Source organism: Capra hircus, chromosome 12 (genome assembly GCF_001704415.2).
Source record: "Capra hircus breed San Clemente chromosome 12, ASM170441v1, whole genome shotgun sequence".
NCBI lineage: Eukaryota > Metazoa > Chordata > Mammalia > Artiodactyla > Bovidae > Capra > Capra hircus.
The window spans coordinates 55232258-55255720 of record NC_030819.1 but is presented as its reverse complement, the minus strand read 5'-3'; the positions used below and the strand labels follow the sequence as shown (position 1 = coordinate 55255720).

General features: G+C 41.4%; 1 protein-coding gene and 1 long non-coding RNA gene across 4 annotated transcripts; one reads left to right on the top strand and one right to left on the bottom strand.

Annotated features, from left to right (window-relative positions):
* Positions 1–11504, bottom strand: POMP (proteasome maturation protein). Of its 2 annotated transcripts, none has more exons than XM_018056601.1 (6): positions 10779–10907; positions 8067–8164; positions 6290–6350; positions 5273–5374; positions 3672–3765; positions 1–845 (listed from the first exon to the last, which is right to left on the bottom strand). In XM_018056601.1, exons 1-6 carry the CDS (start codon positions 10854–10856, stop codon positions 778–780), a joined length of 501 nt encoding a protein of 166 aa, XP_017912090.1. In that variant the 5' UTR covers positions 10857–10907; the 3' UTR covers positions 1–777. The 2 variants fall into 2 exon arrangements, with proteins under 2 accessions (XP_017912090.1, XP_017912091.1); XM_018056602.1 differs by lacking the exon at positions 10779–10907 and adding an exon at positions 11327–11504 and having other exon boundaries at positions 5–845.
* LOC102188230 lies at positions 11436–22297 on the top strand. 2 transcript variants are annotated; one of them, XR_001296349.2, is made up of 4 exons: positions 11436–11668; positions 19616–19768; positions 20761–20969; positions 22003–22297. It is a non-coding gene; the product is annotated as an uncharacterized LOC102188230 (long non-coding RNA). The 2 variants fall into 2 exon arrangements; XR_001296350.2 differs by having other exon boundaries at positions 11547–11636.

Below are 23463 nucleotides of genomic sequence, written 5' to 3'. Positions count from 1 at the left end.
TTCCTGAGAAACAGATAATCTTTAATTTCTGTAAACTAGGTTCATAAAAAATACATTAAGAACAAACCACCATAGGGAAGATTTCTTTTTAAACAAACTATCACGGAATTTGTTCACGGATAGCATGTCTATGTACATGAATGATCTTATGTTTTTAAACATCTTGTGATACATAAATCTATGCAATACTATAGTTTAAAACTGATATCTCCTGGGTGTTTAAGTTTTCAGTTTAAAGATAAGACCAAAATAAAAAACCTGAAAGAATCAAAGAATATACCTATAATTCTAATGTAGCATCAACAAACCAAGCATTATTCTTTTGAGTATTAATGGACTATATTGAAACAAGGTAAAATCTAATAGTCTTGTTCTGTCCTTACTTTGAAATGTTGCCCCTGAAATCAATTATAGATGTTTATTCTAAAAGATGCAATTATAAAGGTTGCAGGCTCAAAACTACTCAAAATTAAATTTATGGAATAACTAGAAAATAGGCTGATTTGGAACCTGTGCATAGTTTTATAATACTAATTAGTAACATTTCTTTAAAGACCTAGAAAGCTGTTTTCATATAAATAAGAAGTTTTAAAACCAACTCCCTTGAGTGCTTTTAATTATCACATAAAGCAATGACCCAAATAATTTCAAATGATGAGATGTTTAGGCAACACTTCTCATGTATCAGTACTTTTAATGTTGTGCACATCAAATTATAGGAAAAAGACAACTATAAACAAGACGCAGCCCCTCCACTTCCATGAACAGCACACGGCATTACAGTAAGCCAAGTTTATATTCAACCATCAAATGCGGTTCTCCCATTAGTTCACTTTGTGATGGGTCTGAAAAGAAACAAAAATAAACATGTTAAAGGGTCTCAAAAAAAGATAAATTCTCTGATTCCACTCACATGAAAATTTAAATTAGGCAAAACAAATATAAAGTGGCAGAAAATATACGGCTGGCCGCCTGAGGCCAAGGGTGGAGGAGCTGACTGCAAAAGGACCAAGGAAACTTTTGAGGGATGATGAAAACATTTTATATCTTGATTGAGGAGACAGTTCCACAGCCGCACACATTTACTAAAATTAACAGATTGGACACTGTAAAACAGATGCATTCCACTGTATATTGACTATACCTCAATTCAGTTGATTTTAAAAGAAAATATAGATTGAAAAAGTTCTCATGTTTCAAAGTTCTTAAATTTTCCAGTGGCTTCCAAGTTGAGTCTAGGAACAATCGCTAAGAGATTAAGCAATCCTTAATGCAATCTACAATTTCATTTCTATCATTCTGTGCTCTGTTGCAAACACATATACACACAAACCAGAATCCTAGAGTAAAAAAACCTTAGGAATCTTCTCTCGTCTGTACTGATGAGTCAGACAAAAGTCTTACTTTAACTTTGATAATGCACCTAAGAAAAAATGAATACCAACAGCAAGCTTCCTACAAACAAATAGAGCGTTTTCTTTTTTGCCCTCTACTCCTCCACACAGAACAAGAAACAGGATACCCAATGAATTAAACTGTAAAATCAGTTTGTTAAATAATCATTAAAATAATGATTATCAAGAACAAATCGATTTGGATATTTCCTCACTGGACCTCCTGAGACTGGAGATGACTGTGTCATTATCAGTTCAGGAATCCTGACTCTGGCCACTTGTCACACAACATAGTAGCCTCAACAACAGCTGATACTGTTATAATTATTAATAAATGGTTAGATATACAAGAGTTTGCTACAATTATTAACAGAGTAGAGGACTATGTATACAAGGGGCATCCAAAACCCAAAGGTATGTTTACACAGGAGTACAAAGAATAAAGGTGTCTGCTGAAGCAGTGCTTCGTGTTAATGAGAGAAGCATGCACCCCTCAACACAGGTGCTGATGCAGCATTCCTCCTGTGAGATACACACAGTACAAAACCAACTGTGTTAAAAGATAAATACTAAGCAATGACAAGTATCTTCTTTTTATATGGAAAGTCTAGAAGGACATCCACTAACTAAAAGCAGCAGCCAAACAGGGAAGGAAGGAGATGGGTTGGGGGTAATTAATCATGGAGAACGTGACTCTCGGCTGTGATGTTCTCAATTTTTAAAGAAAGAATATCCTCATTTATATAATGCCAACCTTCCTTGAAACTGCTTGTCTAAGCTTTTTGATTTGATAAAACGCTTGCCCTAGAAGACAGCACACCCTGTGCTGGTGAGCAAGCCCCAGCCCGTGGAGGGTCCTCCCAGGCAGGAATAGACACCTTGGTCAGTTTGTTTCCTCATCTTCAAGTGACAGGAAGGGAGTAAACAGAAGACCACATTCAGCATTAGGAAAAAGTCTCACATTGTCTTCCCTTCCTTATAATACAACATGCAGATTTTTGTTGGCCAAGCACTTCTCTGATGAGCAAGCAAGCAAAACCTTTATCACCTCCAATACTTCAAAAAAACATGGATTTTCATCCCAGTTTAATAGTCTTCACATTGGACTTAGATTAACACAGTACTCCCTCACTGTAGACTTTAAAATTCCTTCTGTATCAAAGATGATGAGGAGAAAGTGGTGAGCCAGAGCTTTTCTCACTCAGCACAAACCAGGCACCTTAGGAGGCCCTGGGGACCCAAGAGTGAACAAGACAAAGCCCCCAACTCTCCTGGGGCCTGTATTTAAGTTGGGAAAACAATTAAGAAACAAGAAAATACCAGAAGAGTGATATGCAAAGAATTAAAGTGAAGTGACAAGGTGACTGGGAGCACATTAGACTGCGCAGTCAAGGAAGGCCTCTGTGAAGGGGTGGCGTTTAAACTGGGACTTGAGAAGTGAGGGGAAAGTATTCAGAGCAGAAGCAACAGCTAAGGCAAGGCCTAGCTGTTCACCTTACCTGTTTTAAATGAGGACTAAATGTAAAAGCTTAAGAATCCGAGGTTTCCTGCACTCAAAAAATGCCCTCACAGAAGAGGCTCATGAGACTTTTGCTGTGTCCACAGCACTTCTTACTAAACATCGGCAGCCAAGCAAAACTAGTATAATCCCGCTTCATTATTCTGTTTTTCCTGAACTGCTGGGGCACAATGAGCACAGGCGATACTGGACAGAACTGTATTTGGTCTCTTTCCTCAGAACCAGAAAAAAACAGGATGCTACATGTTCTTAATTAAAAGTCATTGACCTCAAACATAATACAATCATCCAGAGAAACTTGTTAACATTTTTTTCTTTAGTATTCACCATCTACAGAAACACATCTAGGAGGACAAGGAGGGTATTTTTGAAGAAAACTTTCATTTTTTTCTAGGTGTTTTTAAAGCTGGTTATATCCCACAAATATTTTGAATACTGCAACAACAATCCTTGTTTAAGCTGCCCTAAGAATATCATACTGGACTCACACATCAGACTTTATCCTCAGGACATGAAATCAATGACTGTCAATGGTTGCCTGAAAGGACTATAATCTCAGAACGCCACAGACATCTTTCACTTTTAAAACCAGTTAAAGAACAGTTATTACCATTAAATTTTATCTTATTTCAGTGAATAAACACAAGTAAATTTAATCAACTATAGCTACATGATGACAAAGACACTGTAGGTTTCATTTGCTGCTGTTGCCTTGTACATTACTGGGGCTCCTGAAAAAGGTGTGGAATGACACTTACCATTAAGAATATCTTCAAATCCAATAGTCTCATCATTACCCCTCAAAATATCCAGTGAAAGGTTTGAGCTTGGAAGAAACGGAAGACGCTGAACCTTCAGGAAAAGTATAAAAGAGCAAACTTAGAAATAGTAGAGAGGAAAAAACATACATGATCACATTTCAGTGTCTTCATTATTTGCAAAATTCACAAACTAAATAAAATATCTATTTAACTAGGGGGGGAGGAGAGGAATGATAAGCCCATATTTTAGACCCAAATTTTTAATTCTTCATAACCTTATTCAAAATATAGACACTGAAATTGAAAGCTTTTACTCATACTTAATCATCCCATCAGGTCCGCACACTATTTGGGACCTTTGCATCTGTCCAGGAAAACCAAAGCATACCATGCAATGAAACACAACATTCTCGAGTCTAACATCATGCTTTGTTTCTAAAAAACATGGGACAATCAAATTCTTGAAGAAATTCTGAAGAAATGCACTGAGAGTATTACTTCACTTACTAAACTGATTATTCATTTTGTATGTTGTTCTGTAATGCTCATAGCACAAATACAAGTCATGACCCTTTAAAACAGTAGTGATAACTAGAGATGAAGATCAAAGGCATCTGTGGGCTTTTAAAAACTACAGTGCCATTCTGAACTAGTGCTATCTACATTTTCCAATTACTAAATACATATATTGCAGACTGGGGTTCCCTTGTGGCTCAGCTGGTAAAGAATCCGCCTGCAATGCGGGAGACCTGCGTTCGATCCCTGGGTTGGGAAGATGTCCTGGAGAAGGGAAAGGCTGCCCACTCCGATATTCTGGCCTCTAGAGTTCCATGGTCTGTATAGTCCATGGGGTCACAGAGAGTCGGACATGACTGGATGACTTTCACTCATACTGCAGACCAGTACCTAAGTATAGTGCAGAAAGCATGGGCTATAGATTCAGAGGTTCAAACTGCTTTCAGTACTCACCAACCCAACAGCCTTGCCTAGTTACCTGATCTGTCTCACCCTGGTTCAAGACCTGTGACACAGGACAGCAGCACCTTTCCCTCACACCTGCAGCACAGTGTGCTGTAAAGTATGGCAGTCACTGGCACTTACTCAACAAACTTTAATGCAGCCAAACCAAATTTTCCATTTTTCTGCTGTTAGCTATCCAGCAGTCACCGGAATCAATGCAGTGTGTTATGACAGAATCTAGAGCACAGATGGGGGACAGTTCTTAAACACCTGAAGGACATTTTCTTCCTGAGCAACATGTGTATTCAGCGATATACAAACTGTCCACTGGACACCTCCACTTGGATATTCCTAGAGGCATCACAAATTCAAAGTAATTCCTCAAAAGGAGAGAAATATAAAAGTGGATGCCTGTAAATATCCAGACACTGAGCCTCTAATCAAACGGGTTTCCCATTTCAAAGCTGCTTTTCTCCATGAAGTAGGAATGGAGGTCATATCCTAACAGGGGGAAAGTAGAAGAGGCTGCAGGCCAGAAGAGAAGGTGAGGTTTGTACAGCTTTTACCAGATAGAAGACTCCTCCCAATCAATTCAGCACACAAATGGGATGCATGCAAACTGACACCTGGAAACCCACCTGCTGCACTGCCTTGAATTCCATCTGCAGTTTTAGTGGTGCAAAAAGACCCTGGATGTTTCTCAATGTGGAGAAGTTCATCTTATCTTGGTTGAGCTGGAACTACAAAGACAACACATAATTTTAAATGTGACATTCTGCTTTCAAAACAGTAACCACTGACATCCATGTGACACACACATACACAGAACCTTTAGGTGGTCTTCAGGACATCTATACATGTCCTACCTTTGGGAGTGACCTTTCTCTACCTATTTAACTGACTAATATGGTCTAAAACTGTTCAAATGTCCCCTCTTCTAGAAAGCCTCCCATAGGTTGGCTGCTTCATCTGTGGTCCTCTACAATGCTTCAGGTAGTCCCAATCCACTGCTTATCTTCCCATTAAATTTTCAGCCCCGAACTTCCCCGATGGTCTAGTGGCTAAGACTCTGCCTTCCAGTGCGGGGGGTGTGGGTTCGATCCCTGGCTGGGGAACTAAGATTTCACATGCCTCAAGGCCAAAAAATCAAAACATAAAGCAGAAGCAGTATTGCAACAAATTCAATAAAACACTTTAAAAAGGGTCCACATCAAAAAAAAAATTAAAAAAAAAAAAAATAAATTTTCAGCCCCTAAAGGATGGGGATGACGTCACATCCATCTGTGTATGTCCTGTGCCTAGCAGTAACTCGGAGATGAAGGGCCTGAAAGAAAGATCCAAGGCTGGAGGGACGGGCTTGGATATCAACAGCAAAAATGGCAGGGGAAAAATATAAAAGAAAAAAAAAGATCACCAAATGAGGAAATATTATGAGAGGAATGGAGAGGTGGACCAACCTCTAGAAATGTCCATAAAAAAGACAAAGGTGTAGAAAGGGAGCTTTAGTGAACCAAAGCCTATTCCATAGGATATTGAAAACAAGGCTTCATGTTCTTTATAGTCAAATGCTCAACACCAGAATTGTTTTAATCAGGTATTACTAACATCATTTTTCTACCAGAGGGTAAAAATAAAAACACAGGTAACATACTCACATTTTTTTCTGATAATTCAAGAGGATGACTGGGTAGAAGTTCATTTTTCACACAAGAGAAACTGAAAATAAACATTTAAAAGGGAGGTTACAGATCACTCAATACCTAGAGCTCACAATTATCTATCAGTGCTGTCATACAATGAAATGGCACAGGGAGCTTGAGGGGGATGAACAAACTATTCTGTATGCTGACTATGGTGGTGACTGTGGGAATTAATACATATATAATTCACAGAACTACACTAAGAGGGAAAAAAATCAAGCATTCTATATATTGTTGTAAATATATCTATTATAGATCCTGGAGGTCAAGAACTCAATAAACTGGGGAGAACCCTCCAAAAAGTGGTGTTAAGTGACGCTCTGTATCTGGAGAAATTTAATAGTGTGTGTACTACTATTACTCTGATGATGTGATTCTTTTATTACATAAAGTATCTACATCTCTCCTGCTCATATCTAATGCATATTCAATAGTTAATATATTTTTGATAAATACATACTGAAAAACGTGTTTGAGATTTACCAACTACCTACTATATGCGAAGTACTACATTAGGTGACACATAGCTAGAACCGGGCCACGGGTCTCTATCATTCTCTCTACATAAACATCACCATCTTATTCTCCAAACCAGGATTTAAGAGCTGAAAGAAACCTTAGAAATCCTGCAACATCAGTATTTATTGAATACTGTCTTTGTACAAAGCATTACCCATAAGTAGAATTTGAAAATGGTCCTGCTCATGGTAATCTTACAATCTGAGAAGAAAAAGGAGCATTTTGTGTATGTGTGGTGGGAGTGGGGGGAACGGACCAAAACCCAAAACCAAATCATCAGGACTCGGTTACTGGCTAGCTTATGAATTTGATTATACTATAAATCAAATTATATCTCCAATTCCAAAGGCAATATACTGCATCTTTCACTACAAAACGGAAAGACAACAATGAGGCATTATGTCAGCTTCCAGAGACCAATATTAGAATGACATTCTATGACTAAATACCTTCCAAGTAAATATACAATTCAAAACACAGTATGTACACAGTGGGGAGGATATTTGACTAAACAGAAAAAACCATCTGCCAAGAAAAAGGACCAGTACCAGAAAATGAGACCTAAACATATAAAAACGTAAAGGAAAACATAAAGGGAAGTGGTGTAACTGTGCTATAACTAGAAATGAAAAACAAGAGCAGCTAATACTTACTTACTGCTTACTAATGTCACATATTGGTCTAAGTATTTTCCAGGGATTAGCTCATTTATTCTTCAAAATAAGACAGATGCTATTACTAGCCTTATCTCATAGGTGAGGGCAATGAGAGACAGAACAGTTAAGTTAAACTGCCCATGGACACACATCTAATAAATAGCAGAGTCATGACCAAAACCCAGAGCCCATGATTTTTACTGCTATGTTCTAGCATCTCCCAAAGAAAAGTGAACTACTCCCAATTTACCTTGGTTAATAAGATGAAGAACAAAGGGCTCTCCAAGTTATCAGAAGCAAAAAGAGGAATCCCACCAAATTGTGCTGCCAGGTAATCTCTCCTAGGAGGACACACTTTCTTGGGAACCTGGTATTCTGCTAAAATGCTTCTTCCACTATAGAAACATTCATGCTTCCTCTCCTCCCTCCCTTTAGTCTAAAGTACACTACTTGCTATCTTATAAATTAAATACATATTTATGGCTTATCAAAAGATTTAAAGAATATTGTGAAAAATAATTCACTTATTATAACAAAGTCACAACTCCCCTACATACCCTTTTCGAAGAAGATCTTGACTTTCAAAAGGTCCACTTGCCGACAGCTCAGTAACTGGAATACTGTCCTTTAGCTGAGATCCAAGTCCTCTGGCATTCTACAACACAAATAAAAAACACTATTATAGGTGGGAGGGGGGAGGGGGGGTTCATGTTTGGGAACTCATGTACCCCCATGGTGGATTCATGTCAATGTATGGCAAACCCAATACAGTATTGTAAAGTAAAATAAAGTAAAAATTAAAATTAAAAAAAATTAAATTAAATTAAAAAACAACACTATTATATATTTTAAAAATGTTAACAACTCATACTGAACCTCTATGTAAAAATACTGTTTAAGCATCTGAGAAAAGATAAGGTCTCTGCCCTCTAAGACTATAGTCTAGGTCATTACTATGAGCCTCAGTATCACGTAGAGGGATGCACAAGGTTCAGTGAATAATCTGGAATTTGGGGCAGGAAGGATTCCTGAGCTGAGTGCTCTGAGACTGAAAGGCATTCCAGGAAAACAAGAACATGGGTAAAGGTATAAAAATATAAATGAACAAGCCACAAGTGGTTTGAGATGATCAGCTAACTATATGTCTGAGTAGGGCAGAAAGAAAGGCTGGTGAAAAGAAAAAATGAAAAGGCTTAAATATGCAAAGAAATTAAGATTTTGTTCTAAATTTGAGCACCTGATCATGATCAGATTTACTTTCACTGGGAAGATCCTTTCTTTACGTTGGAATGATGAGCACAGAATGAAAAAAGTTGAGGACAGAATCCTGGGAATACCATTCCTTAAGGACAAAGAACAAGGAAAATGGAATTAAGAATGGACAGAAGAGCTAGAAGAGAGTGGTCACAGAAGCTAAGGAAAAAAGGGAATCTCAGAAAGCGTTTGGTTCCCTTAAGAGGGTGCTACCTGTGAAAAATAAACGCACTTAATCAGGCTGGCCTAAATAAAAAGAAACAAAATGCTAAGATTCACAGTATATGTGGTACTTGTGTATTGTCACCCTACTCATTTACACTATAATTTATTCACCAAATATTTATATCTACTATGTGGCAGGTACTCTACTAGATGCTGAAGATACATATCTGGCGTCTAGGGCTTAGTCTAATGGAGAGAGAATAAACATGCATAATAAAAATGTCTCAAACGTTACAACAGGTAAAACACAAGATGCTGAATTTAAACTAGCACAGAGTTGGACATGACTGCAGCGACTTAGCAGCAGCAGCAGCGCTAAATACAACATCCTTGCAATCCTGAAGAAAAATGTCAAAAAGCTACAAGCAGTTTGGCGTTCAGTCTATACTCTCCTAGGAGAAACTACTCTGAGAAATTAGCTTTTTAAATTGCTGTTTTACTTCAATTCGTGCATTTCACTATGGTCAGGTATTGTAGTTTGTCCAGGGTTTCTCCCATCTACTAATCGCGTCCAGGCTCTCACACCTGGATAACTTTAAGAGCACTCTACTGGGTCTTGCTGCCCGCAGACTCCTCCATTATCCAGTTCTACACAGCAAAGTCTGCTTGACATGCAATCTCCTCCAACAATGCTGGGAGAAAACCAAAAAACAAACAAAAAAAAAATCTTTCACTCACTCGTCAATGCCTTGTCTGAAAAACAATGTCCAAGGCCCAAAACCTGGAACTCAAGAACCTGCACAACAGGTTTCAACTCCCCTGAACAGAAGTCACAGTCAATTAGGAAAAGAAGCTGGAATCTAGTGTCCGTCACTAACCTAACAGGTGCCTGTGATGAAGGAACGGAACCTTTCTGGCCCTGCCTACTCATCCTTCCAGGTATCTGAACTCCTTACAGGACTAGAGTTGTATGACTGTACCTTCCCAAATGTTATTTCCTACATGCACAGTTCCCTCCTCCCAGACTGCTTTATTGTAAAGCGACACAAGAAAAGTCTCTTCTAGGCACAAAGAAAAGGGGGATTGTGATCTCCGGGTTCTACCCATTATCACTTTGCCAATTCCCTTCTGTAAATATCGCAATCAGTACATGATGTTTCTAAGAAAGTAGCAGAGGGGAGCAAATCTATGCAAAGTTAACACTAGTTATTTCAGAGTGTCTTTAAAAATTTTATTTAGCTGTGCCAGCTCTTAGTTGCAGCATGTGGGATCTTTAGGTGCACCATGCAAACTCTTAGTTGCAGCATATGGCATCTAGTTCCCTAACCAGGGATGGAAGAACCCCCAGCCCCTACATGGGTAACACCAAGAGTCTTAGCCACTGGACCACCAGGGAAGTCCCTCTGAGTGTTTATAAAACCTCTTTTCTATGTTCAACAGTATTCACCAACAGAAGTAAGTGTTAGTTGCTCAGTCATGCCCAACTCTTTGGGACCCCATGGACTGCAGCCCACCAGGATCCTGTGTCCATGAGATTTTCTAGGCAAGGATACTGGAGTGGGTTGTCATTCCCTTTTCCAGGGATGTTCCCGACCCAGGGATCGAACCTGGGTCTCCTGCACTGCGAGCCGATTCTTTACGATTGAGCTACAAGGGAACCCATTCACCAACAGAAAGAAGCTTTCTAGATTTGGACTGGTAGTAAGAGTCACGGGCAATGACAATTCAGGAAATCTCTCCCGAATATCAAACTTTTTTAAGTTAAGAGGAAAAAAAGAGAAGGGGTGGGGGAGGAGGAGGACTCCACTAACAACGCTAACATATGGGGAGTAACAAGTATCTAATTTTACCCCCTCCAAAGCCTGGCATGCTACAAACTCGCCAAAACGTTGGCAAAGTAAAAGCAGAGTGATGGAAAGCCAACTCATAGTTGTGGGTTTGTCATCCAGGCGGTTCCGAGGGTCGAGGGGCGGGTGAGAAGTTTGCTCGACGCGACTCTCAAGGGTTCGCCCCTCGGAGGAGGACTAACGGGCGGTGCCCCCACCCCAAGACCGCCGCAACTTTCGGGTTTGCCCTTGCCAGCTCGGCGCCGACTCCAGGAAGAGACTCAGGTCGGGGTCGGCTGGGGGATCTAGGGGGTGGGAAGAGAGAAGAAGAGGTGAGAGAGGAGGAAGCCGAGGCGCGGCTCCCGGTACCAGCGCCGGAGCCCAGCCCGGACGGCCACGAGTACCCCCGAACCCCATGACTCAACAGATCATGGCGGGAGAGGCGGGCTTCCTCCTCCTCCCGCCGCTGCCGGGGGGACGGGCAGGAAGGCGGCGGGTTACTCCTGCGGCCACCGACCCGAGCCCGCCGGCCACTCGGGTCGCTCGGGGTCGGGAGGGGGGCTCTCACTTACCATCTTCGACTCGCTCGGCGTACAGACGTTCTCCCCTTGACGGTCAACCGGCCCCGCCGCTCACTTCCGTTTCCGGGCTGGCCCCCCCAACATCCGCCGGAAGTGCGTCCGTCCGGGCGAAGGAAGGAAGGAGGGCGCGGGGCGCCTGGAGGGAGCCGCGCGGGGCCGGGGCTCCCACGCTTGAGGTCCCGAGGGACCTGGGGCCAAGGGCGCTGTGAGGCTTGGCGGAGGGCGGGGAGGGGGGGCTCGGGCCTCTGCTCTCTTCGTCAGCAACCCCGACCGCCGGGGGAGGGGCAGTGTGCTTTGCCAGGTGCGTCGCCCCGTCAGTACAAAATCTCTGAGGTAAAAATGACATTTTTTTTTTTCATAAGGATAAGCAAGGCCCAGGTGGGATGAGTGATTAGTCTGCACCAAACCTGGAACCCCAAGGTTTTCCCAGTTTCTTTTGCTTTTTTAAAATTTAAATCACGTATCGACGGCGTCCTGTGTTTAGAACCCTGGGCCGAGGCTAGAAATAGAGAAATGAACCGGCTGGTTGTGGGTCCTCGCTACAGCAGTAGAGGAGCTTTTGGCGGTGGCCAGGGTGACAGCTAAGCTAATTGAGGGCTTTTATTTGGGTTTCCCTGGTAGCTCAGCTTTTAAAAATTCGCCTGCAATGCAGGAGACCCCGGTTCAATTTCTGGGTCGGGAAAATCTGCTGGAGGAGAGAGGCTACCCACTCCAGTGTTCTTGGGTTTCCCTTGTGGCAAGTGGAAGAGCGAGCAGACACCACTGGATCAGCTTTTGAGGACAGTGGCATCTGCGAAAGCTAGGTTTCAGCCAGCGCTAAGATGTGCAGATAACTTGGAGCGGAGTAAAATGTACCAGGAAGTCTTGGTTGCATGTTTTCAGGGCCACAGTAGCTGAGGAGTACCTGAGTAGAGATGTCAGTTTCTCTCCTTTCTGCCCTCATGCAGCCTATACACACTTTACCATAATCTCTGGCACTCAGACTGTTTCCCACAGACTCCTGCAGTTGGGGGTCATGTCTTACAAAGTGTCCTGTCTGCATTGTAGAAAGCACCCACTAATGTTTATTAAATGAAAAGTGGAGGGGAGGAACGCATAAATGGATACTTGTGCCTAAGAGGTAAGACTGACTAATATGGTTGGGAAGTAGGCTGGAAGTAGGTTTGGAGAAGTTTCCAGAATCACCCTTCTGCACCTGGAGCCCAACCTGAAAGCTCAGCACTATAAGCCAAGACCCTAAATCCTTGTCTGGTTCCAATTATGCCCCTTCCCTCAGGACTGGACTCAACAAAAACTGCCATCCTACCACAGTCTCTACAATTCTGCTATCAGCTGACATCAGGAGCCACAGTGTGTGTGTGTATGTGTGTGTTGTGCCCAGCCTTCTCATTGCCTCCAGCTGCAAATTCTGGCTGGGCTTGCTTATCCTTTCTCCCTCCCAGCCTCTCAAGACACTTCTCAGCCAGGTGGATTCTTTTGAGCTTTGAATTCAGAATGGGGGGATTTGGGGAGAGGCTGGTGCAAGGCTTGGTGCCGTAGCGATGTTTTCCCTCAGCATTTAAGGTAGAAGAGTGAGCTCTTCATTGTCTGAGAGAGAAAGGAGGGAAAGCAATTCATGGAAGAAGTTAAAAAAACATATTCTTTCCAAGGTAGGTAAAACTTCAGTTCAGTCGCTCAGTTGTGTCCAACGCTTTGCGACCCCATGGACCACAGCACACCAGGTCTCCCTGTCCATCAGCAACTCCCGAGGTTTACTCAAACTCGTCCATTGAGTCGATGATGCCATCCAACCGTCTCATCCTCTGTCGTCCCCTTCTCCTCCTGCCCTCAATCTTTCCCAGCATCAGGGTCTTTTCAAATGAGTCAGCTCTTCACATCAGGTGGCCAAAGGATTGGAGTTTCAGCTTCAGCATCAGTCCTTCCAATGAATAGGATGGACTTGTTTTATCTCCCTGCAATCCAGGGGACTCTTAAGAGTCTTCTCCAACACCACAGTTCAAAAGCATCAATTTTTCAGCACTCAGCTTTCTTTATTGTCCAGCTCTCACAGCCATACATGACTACTGGCAAAACCATAGCTTTGACTACCTGGACCTTTATTGGCAAAGTAATGTGTCTACTTTTTAATATGCTGTCTAGGTTGGTCATAGCTTTCCTTCCAAGGAGCAAGCATCTTTTAATTTCATGGCTGCAGTCACCATCTGCAGTGATTTTGGAGCCCCCAAAAATAGTCTGTCACTGTTTCCACTGTTTCCCCATCTATTTGCCATGAAGTGATGGGACCAGATGCCATGATCTTAGTTTTCTGAATGTTGAGTTTTAAACCAACTTTTTCACTCTCGTCTTTCACTTTCATCAAAAGGCTGTTTAGTTCTTCACTTTCTGCTGTAAGGGTGGTGTCACCTGTATATCTGAGGTTATTGATATTTCTCCTGGCAATCTTGATTCCAGCTTTGCTTCATCCAGCCCAGCGTTTCTCATGATGTACTCTGCATATAAGTTAAATAGGCAGAGTGACAGTATACAGCCTTGACGTACTCCTTTTCCTATTTGGAACAAGTCTGTTGTTCCATGTCCAGTTCTAACTTTGCTTCCTGAGCTACATACACATTTCTCAGGAGGCAGGTCAGGTGGTCTGATATTTCCATCTCTTGAAGAATTTTCCAGAGTTCATTGCGGTCCATACAGTCAAAGGCTTTGACATAGTCAGTAAAGCAGAAGTAGAGGTATTTCTGGAACTCTTGCTCTTTCGATGATCCACTGGATGTTGGCAATTTGATCTCTGTTTTCTCTGCCTTTTCTAAATCCAACTTGAACATTTGGAAGTTCACGGTTCACATACTGTTGAAGCCTGGCTTGGAGAATTTTGAGCATTACTTTGCTAGCATCTGAGATGAGTGCAGTTGTGCAGTAGTTTGAGCATTCTTTGGTATAGCCTTTCTTAGGGATTGGAATGAAAAGTGACCTTTTCCAGTCCTGTGGCCACTGCTGAGTTTTCCAAATTTGCTGGCATATTGAGCACACTTTCACAGTATCATCTTTTAGGATTTGAAATAGCTCAACTGGAATTCCGGGACTTCCCTGGTGGCTCAGAGGTTAAAGCGTCTGCCTGGAATGCAGGAGACTCGGGTTTGGTCCCTGGGTTGGGAAGATCCCCTGGAGAAGGAAATGGCAACCCACTCCAGTACTCTTGCCTGGAGAATCGCATGGAAGGAGGAGCCTGGTAGGCTACAGTCCATGGGGTCGCCAGAGTCGGACATGACTGAGCGACTTCACTTAACTGGAATTCCATCACCTCCACTAGCTTTTGTACACAGTGATGCTTCCTAAGGCCAACTTTGCATTCCAGGATGTCTGGCTCTAGGTGAGTGATCACACCATCGTGATTATCTGAGTCATGAAGATCTTTTTTGTATAGTTCTGTGTATTCTTGCCACCTCTTCTTAATATCTTCTGCTTCTATTAGGTCCATACCATTTCTGTCTTTTATTGTGCCCATCTTTGCATGAAATGTTCCCTTGGTAAACATTAGATGTTTCCCTTGGTAAACATCTAAGGTAAACTTAGAACTGTTGTATTAAGTATAAATTTCAGAAATTGCTCCCCTGCAATTGGCAAGGGTGGTACAAATTTCAACTAAGAAGAAAGTTATTATGTTTCAGAGGACCATAAAATAACTTCCAGATTATGAAGAGTATCTCCAGCTCCTCTTTAAACTGTCTGAATTCTGACAGTGTTGGGAAAGGTCCAGTGTGCTTAATTTAAGATAAATCCTATTTACACATCCTTCTTTGCAAGTCCCTTTATAAATGTTAAGAGATGGAGTATGTTACATCAGGTTTATTTGACAGACCCTTTAACCCTCAGAGGTGGGTGTTTCATATTTCCTCTGAAACATTTTGCTATGATTTCAGTTAGAGCTACTTTTAAAGAGTATCCTCTGCTTATGAAAAGCTGGGTTTTGATAATACTAGAGTGGACTCTTTGGAATCCAGGTGTTTTCTCTGACATCTGCATTGCCTCAGGAACAACTGAAGTTAGCATTCCATTTTCCTTGCTTTCACAGCCCTGTCTCAGGTATGTGTGGTTTGTTTGTTTTGGCTGTGTTGTGAGGCACGTGGGATGTTTGCTCCCTGACCAGGGAATCAAACCTGTGCCCCCTGCATCGGAGGCACAAAGTCCCAACCACTGGACCACCAAGGAAGTTCCCCTTTACTTTTTGAATTTTTACCTTGGGTGTATGTGTGCTCAGTCACTCAGTCATGTCTGACTCTTTGCGACCCCATGGACTGTAGCCCACCAGCCTCCTCTGTCCATGCGGTTTGCCAGGCAAGAATACTGGAATGGGTTGCCATGCCCTCCTCCAGGGGATCTTCTGAGCCAGGAATCGAACCCGTGTCTCCTGCATTGTAGGCAGATCCTTGACCTTCGAGCCATCTGGGAAGCTCCGAGTCTGTATTTTTAGGAAACGGTTTATATTTTCAGCATGGAGAGTCTATTTATTTGCCTGTGGAGCATACAGCTGGTAGGTTATATGCAAAGAATTTAAAATTTTAGACCTGTTTCTTTTACCCTTCATTTGCCAGTCTACATGTAGGAGCATAGAATCATTTTAATAGTAACTAGAAATTTTAATTCTGAAGATATATCTGCCAACAAACATTGTGCAGTGCCTTACAAAGCCTGAGATATTATGCCTGCATGCCTAGTGTTTTCTGTTTAGATGCTGGTTTTGGATAATAGTGTCAGTGGTCCCCTCCACTGTCATGAATAACTGAGAGGGGAAGTTTTAATATTTTTGAAAATTGGAAAATTTATCCCCTGAGGACAAAAATTTGAGAGAAAATCTGCATATATTCAAAGCACACTAGAAGATTATCTCAGAAGCAGTTTATATTAATCTTATTTAGAATCTAAAAGCTGATTTAGAATCTAAACGCTGAAAAACACAGCCTAAGTCACTCTGATTGTATGACTGGTTTGACTCTCTTTCCTTCTAGAAGCAATGCATGCTCATTGTAGAAAATTAGATAACAATATAAGGGGAAAAAAAGGGAATGGAGAACAGAGTTAACCACTGTGAACACATGGGCTCTGAGACATTCTAAGACAGAATATGTTTGTCGTTTTAAAGAAAATAGAGTGACTCCATTTTCTACGTGAGCTGGGAAGTTTCCTCTTGGCTTTTTTCATGGCCATGTTATTATTTAGTAAAATATGTCATTCTGAAGCCTTAGAAAACACCCTTCCTTTACTTCTTCAAGAATGGAGAATTACACGTAGGCTCTTTACTCAACATTTTTCATTCTGTCAGTGTGGTTGGATGCCAAGTGGCTGTTCTGAGTAATTTTTGAAGGTACGTTTTTTTGGTGCTTTGCCAGGGAAATCATAACTCTTAAAATGCGCCATAGACCTATTGAATTTATGGATAGATATTATGTTCCATGTTTTGTTGTTTTCTCACTGTTTTAGTCTCTGGGATTGATGCCAAAGGCTATTCAGCCTCACTCCATTTATTAGAGTGTACAACTAAGTTTACACATTAGAGTTTACAGGGGAAAAAAAGACCTTGTTTATCATTTGGCTTAAGATGTCTTTATGTCAGTGAGAAAGGAAAGTATTATTTCTCAAATACCACAGTGAAATCTCATGAGAAATAGGGTATCATAGTTAACAAATAATTACCCGTTGCCTGAGCCACAAGAAGAACTCCTTGCCTTATTCCAGACCATCTTCTCTGCTGCTGTCAGATATTTTGTGTCCTAAAATTCAAATCTGTGACTTCCCTCCTCAAAGCGCTTCACTTGCTCCTCATTCCTGGCCTCCAGGATTAATTCCAGCCTCTGTCCAATGGCAAACAGGCCTTCTGTGATCTGACTGCTAACCTCATTCTTAAATCCTTTACTTCAGTCATATTAGATTACTTCGAATTCTCTGAAAATGTCATTGCTTTCATGCCCCTGCACTTTTATTCTTGCTCTCCCCTCTTTCTGGCATGCTCTGTTGGACCATCTCAGGTCAGCATCACCTCCTCTGTGAAGTCTTGCCTGACTTGCTCCACTGCCCCATTCTCCCCGCTTCAGGCAGAAGGGATCCTTCGTGCCCCATAACATACGCATACTTGTTTGAGTGCAGCTGTAGCACATTGTTGCACTTGTTTGCACATGTGCCTCTCCTTTTTTTTTCAGCTTTTTCGTCTGTAAATCTCATTCACCATCTTTTGGGAGCTTTCATCTTACTTTAGGAACACTGTAGTAGTCTTTCAGCTTGTATTCCATCTCTACCATCTTATGTTATGAATTCTGTTAACTCTTACTTTTCCTACATTTTTTAAATCTTGAATTTTTCTTAGATTAAGCTTAATTTTAAAATTTTTTTCTCTTAACTCTGTTTTCCCTTTATTAGTTCAGCGCTTATTACCTTTTTTTAATATTTTGTGAGATGTCCTAGAATTTTAATGTACATAGTGTGTACGTGTAATTTAGTAAGGTGTGTAATTAATCAAATGTGTAATTTAATGTCTTCAGTTAGTCAGTGTTTTACCCTCTTGAACAAAGTACAGACCTTTGAATGCCTTATTCCTATTATCTCCTTCCTACTTATATGCCATTTTTTTTCTGCTAGCATTTTGATTCTATATTATTTCCAAACCTTATAATTAAGCATCATTGTTATTTAACACAGTTATTTTATAGATTTATCCATGTATTCATCATTTTCTTCACTGTTTGGAATCTCTCACCTTTCTGCTATGAGTTTTCTTCATCCTAAAGTATATCCTGTATAAATTTCTCTGAGTCTGTCGGAAAATGTTTTTATTCCACCAGTATTCTTGAAAGATAGTTTGTTGGTTATAGAAAATTCGGTTGTCAGTTACTTTCTCTCTGCATTTTGAAGGTACTATTCCAGTGCTTTCTGAAATCCATGTTGCTTTTGATAAGTGTGCCCAAAGTCTGTTTTTCCCCTGTGCATAATCAATTTCTCCCTCTGACTGCTTTTAAGATTTTTTTCTTTATCTTTGACCACAAAGTACCTTGGTATGAATGTGCCTTTTTACTTATCATGCCTTGAATTTGTTGGGCATATTTCTGTGATAAAACAGGAGTTGTTGTTGTTCAGTCACTAAGTCATGTCCAACTCTTTGCAGCCTTATGGACTGCAGCATGCCAGGGTTCCCTGTCCTTCACGGTCTCCTGGAGTTTGCTCGAACAGGGATGACACTCCTAAAAAAAGTCACATTTACCTGACCTGTCCTTCCTCCCTCAGCCACCACCTCATTTGAACACAGTTATGAGATCTGGACCTGTGAGAATCATCTTGAAATCATGAGATTACAAACACAAGAATGAAGAAGTAGAAGAGAAAGAATCTAAGTCCTTAATAACCTCACCAAGCACTGAATTGCCTACTTCTAGGCTTCATGCTTGGAGAAGGAAATGGCAACCCACTCCAGGATTCTTGCCTGGGAGATCCTGTGGACAGAAGAGCCTGGCAGGCTACAGTCCATGGGTATGCACGAGTCAGACACGACTTGGTCACTAAATCACCATCACCACCAGTCTTCACGTATAGGAAGGAAATAATCGCCTTTTTGCTTAATGTTTGTTCTTTAGTCAGTTACTCAGTTGCATCCAAAATTAATCTTAATCAGAACATGATCCTTTATTTCTCTTTGAAGTGCAACAAGCACTGTAACAGAGTAAGTGCTCAGTAACATTTCAAACAACTACTGGTCATATTGAATCGTGTGTGAAGAAGTCTGTTTGTCTTTGAAAATATTGATAAATTTGATTTAAGAATTTTCTTTTTAATCAAAAACCTGTAGCTGACCTACAGATCAATTTTTAAAAAGACAAACTAATATCAAATACCTACTAAAAGTACCAGACAGTGTTTCTTCTACTATGCCATAGCTTGTCAGACTTAACTGGACAAGTACCACAAGGGAAGCCTGGCGTGCTGCCGTCCATAAGGTTGCAAAGAGTCAGACACGACTGAGCGACTGAACTGAACTGAACTCTGGTTCCTAAGTTAATTCTTAGGAACCAGAAATGCGTTCAAAGACATATGAGACATACATGCTTCTTGAGTCATTATGTTTGAAATATATCATTCATTCTTAGGAAGGAGGAGGCAAAAGAAATGAAAATCAAGGTTAATCAGAAAATCTGGCCTGAAGGAGTTGCAAGTGTAAGCAGGAAAGAAGAGGAAGGAGAGAGTGAGATAGAGAATGATAGAGAGGTCACAACAGCTGATTGTCTTTACTCTTCTGTCTTCCAGCCAGCTCAGCTGTCTTTTAAAAAGAAGACATGTCTTAAGAAGGAGCAATCTGCAAGCCAGCCAGAAGCAAAGACGCCACTGATTGACCTGTGGAAAGCGCTCCTATTCATCCACTGCTAAATGCATTCTAAGAATGCTGACTGCATTATTCAGGTGTGGCTTTCTGGGACAGAACGTGATCTTGTGCTGCACGAGGGCACACACACAGAGCCTACAGTCTGGGGAAGCTCCGAAAGTGTGTGTTTAACCTCTCTTCCCTATCACAGACATTTTCTCACAGCTCCTAAAGAGCTGGCCTCTACTGTACTGCAAAGGGCTTCCCTGGTGGCTCAGTGGTAAAAAAACCTGCGTGCAAGTGCAGGAGATGCAGGTTCGATCCCTGGTGTGGGAAGATCCTCTGGAGAAAGAAATGGCAATCCACTCCAGTATTCTTGTCTGGGAATTTCCATGGGCAGAGGAGCCTGGTGAGCTATAGTCCATGGGGTTGCAAAGAGTCAGACACAACTTAGCGACTAAACAACTTCACTGCAAAAACTCAAATATGCTTGAAAAGCTTGTTTCTTTAGTTGATTACTCCCAAGGTTTTCACCTCATTCAGTGTAGGGAATCCTGTTTCAGGTTCTATGTGGGAAGAATCGTTTCAGTGCTCAGAGCAGTCACCCTGAGCAGTAGAGCTGAGGTAGACTGAGTAGACTCAATCATATTTGTATCATGAGGATAGGGAGATGCAGGAAGCTGCAGTCTGGCTTGGGTTTGAGAATTGGTTCTCCAGTTGACAAGAGTCCCTCCCATCGCCACGACAAATGTGTAAATGCCCAGTCTACCCACCTCATTCCCCCTGATTGACATAGCCCAGGCTCCTTAAAGGGTCAGAATTCACACACATTTTTAAACAATCAATATGGTCATATCTTAAAATAAGAGAAAGAGAAGCCTTGAATGCTTCCAAAGCAACCATTTCTGTCCCTCAGAGGGTTGCTGCCTGACCTACCAGGGAGGAGAGTGGCTGCTACTGGGGCATTTGGATTTCCTTCTATTTCTACTATATCCCAGTCATTAAAATGGGGGATCTCCACAGAGTTAAAGGTTATTTTACACAGGAAGCACATTCAGTATTAGTACAACAAATGTTTTCCTTTCTCCAGCCATGGAAGAACTCCACTCAGAGGGAGTCGTGATAAATCAGAGCATCAGCCCTTTCCGCTTGGACACCAATAAGTCCTGCACTTCAAAATTGCTGACCTAAAAAGGATGCTCAAGAAGGAGCAAGTTTTTTTTTTTTTTCCTTGTAAAGAAAGCAACACCAGAAGCAGTGTGACTTCCTTGTTCACTTAGATGCATGCAAAAAAGAAAAGTGAGTCACTTTTGAGTTTCTAACTTTAGCTTATAGAAACAAAGCACTGAATCATGTAACTTGTCAGGGAAGACCTGGATAGAGTTTTCTCTAGATAATGTTCATATTGAAAGAGTCCGAAATTCTATTTTTGTGGTAAAGTTACGGGATTAGAGCTACAAGTGTCTACTCATCAGTAATTTTGCAATTGAGGATGTGACTATAAAAACATTCCAGCAGAGATACAGCAGAGCCCACAGAGCCATCTAACTTTATTGAGTCAGCCACACTTAGGCTAGAACTTCTCTGAATCCAGAATTGAAAAGGAGCTGTGAGATCAACATTAGGAAAAGCACCGTGGACTCGGTCCAAGTATTCTTGTTCATCATGCTGTGGATGAAATGAAGGGTTTAAAAAATCACTTATTCAGTCATTTGGAAACTTAAATAAAAGCCTTTATTTGATAGGATCCAAACTCAAGTCCTTCTGCAAACCAAAACAACTCTCTTGAAAACCTGACATAACAATTAGCCTACCCCAAATAATGAGTCTTATTTCCTCCCTTTTAAAAGTACTAGCCCCCTGCCCTGTCCTCAGTACTTTTAAAACTTGCTTTTATTATCTCTTATACATACGGTCTACCTTTCCAGTTCTGATGGGTTTGTAGTTAATAGGTGTCAACCAACAATCAAGCAATTATTGGTAACAATACCATGAAATAATTTTTAAAACTGTTTTAACAATCGCGCTTCCTCGCTTCACCATTCTGCCATACTACCGCCCATTAGAGTAAACTAAGCAAAACAAAGTAATTTGCTGACTCAGTGCATTCCTAAACCATGATTTGGGGAGTATCTGATGTTTGGAATGTTTGCATTATGGCTCTCCCAACCGTGAGAGGATTTGTTTTCTGTAAGATTTCCTGGAGTCCTGGGATAGTTGTTGCACACTGCAGTTAAATTCAATACTATGTAGGGTTCTGAAGAATGATTGAACCAACAACAACCAAAAACCCTCTTCAGCATGAATATTCTGTCCTTTCTGCATTTGTCAGGGTCGCTGTCTTTGCTTCAGGACTTTCTTCCTTCCACCCTCACAGCATGAGCTTGTGGACTGCCTGCTGAGGAACATCCTACTGAGAAGAACCTCCAGATCATTCCGTGAGATGGTAACAGAAAGGAACCAAGGTGAAAAGAGGGGTGGTGTGGGGAACTTCCCTGGAGATCCGGTGGTTAAGACTCTTCTTCCACTGCAACAGGTGTGGGTTTGATCCCTGGTTGACTGAATGGCGTGGCCAAAAAGCAAAAATAAAAGATGGTGTGAGATTCCCTCAACCTTCTGGTAATTGACTTGGCTTCTGGTAATTGATTTAGGGTCTTGGATACATATCCTTCCTTAAAACAGTTCCCACGTAATGCCAGACCATGTGTTGAGACCTCTACCTGTGTTCAGACCTTTCAAATTAAACATTATTAATAATTGCCATTTTGCAAATGAGCAAATTAAGACTTAGAAACCTTCACTGCACTGACTGTCGTTAAGTCAGTGACAGAATCAGTTTGTCAGGTTCTAGAGCTCAAGCTCAGCATTTTGCTATGTTGTAGCCACGCGTTCTGGGAAACAAACTCACTCAGAAGGACAATGCAGATAGTGGAGTGCAGTTTATCACACCGGTGGGCCCAAGGCAGAGTCTCCTCTTAGCCAAGGACCCTGACCAGCATTTGTGAAAACCTTTTATACCCTATGTGTACATGTCTGAACCCACCACTCCAAATTCTTTGAGACTTACGTAGACCAAGGAAAATACAATCCCAATAACCCCATCATTCACGTGCTATGTGCTCATGTGCTCCAACAGTCAAACAGTTAGCCAGTAATCAATAAACCCGAGGTTACACTCCGATAGATACAGAAAAATTTATGGCCTGTCTGGAGGAAGGGGTGATTAGTGTATGTTTTCTCTTAGGCTATGAGTAACCTAGATATGATCTTCAAGGTTCCCCTGTCTTGAGGGGGTCTTATCCTTCTATTGTTGTTTTCATAGGCACTAAACACAGAGCTCAGAGTCCATTGGAAAGGTGGCCGAGCATGATCAGCATGAACAGGCCTAAGATGGAGTCCAGGCCCTAAGAATTCCTTCTTCAGCTATAGTTCCTGGGTAGAAAATTCAGCCACAGTGCCCTTTAAAAAACCACAGAAATCACGATCTAGCCACATGCAAAATAAGTATTGGTTGAAAGTTTTCGGAAAAAGTAGCAAAGATTTTGAAGCTGTTTGGAGGGGCACATAGACAAATGAAAAGAGCTATCGTTTCTCTTTGAGTGCTGTTTATGCAGCATTTGTAGTGTTCACCTGATAGCAGACTGGGAGCAACCGGATACTGCACCATCTAAGGTTGCTTTGGCTGATCACAGTGGCCTCAGAAGGAGGGACCACCATTACACAAACACACCTCTTACAGGCCACCACCAAGTGAACTGAGAATGTATTTCCATCTCATCCTGTTCTCACATGT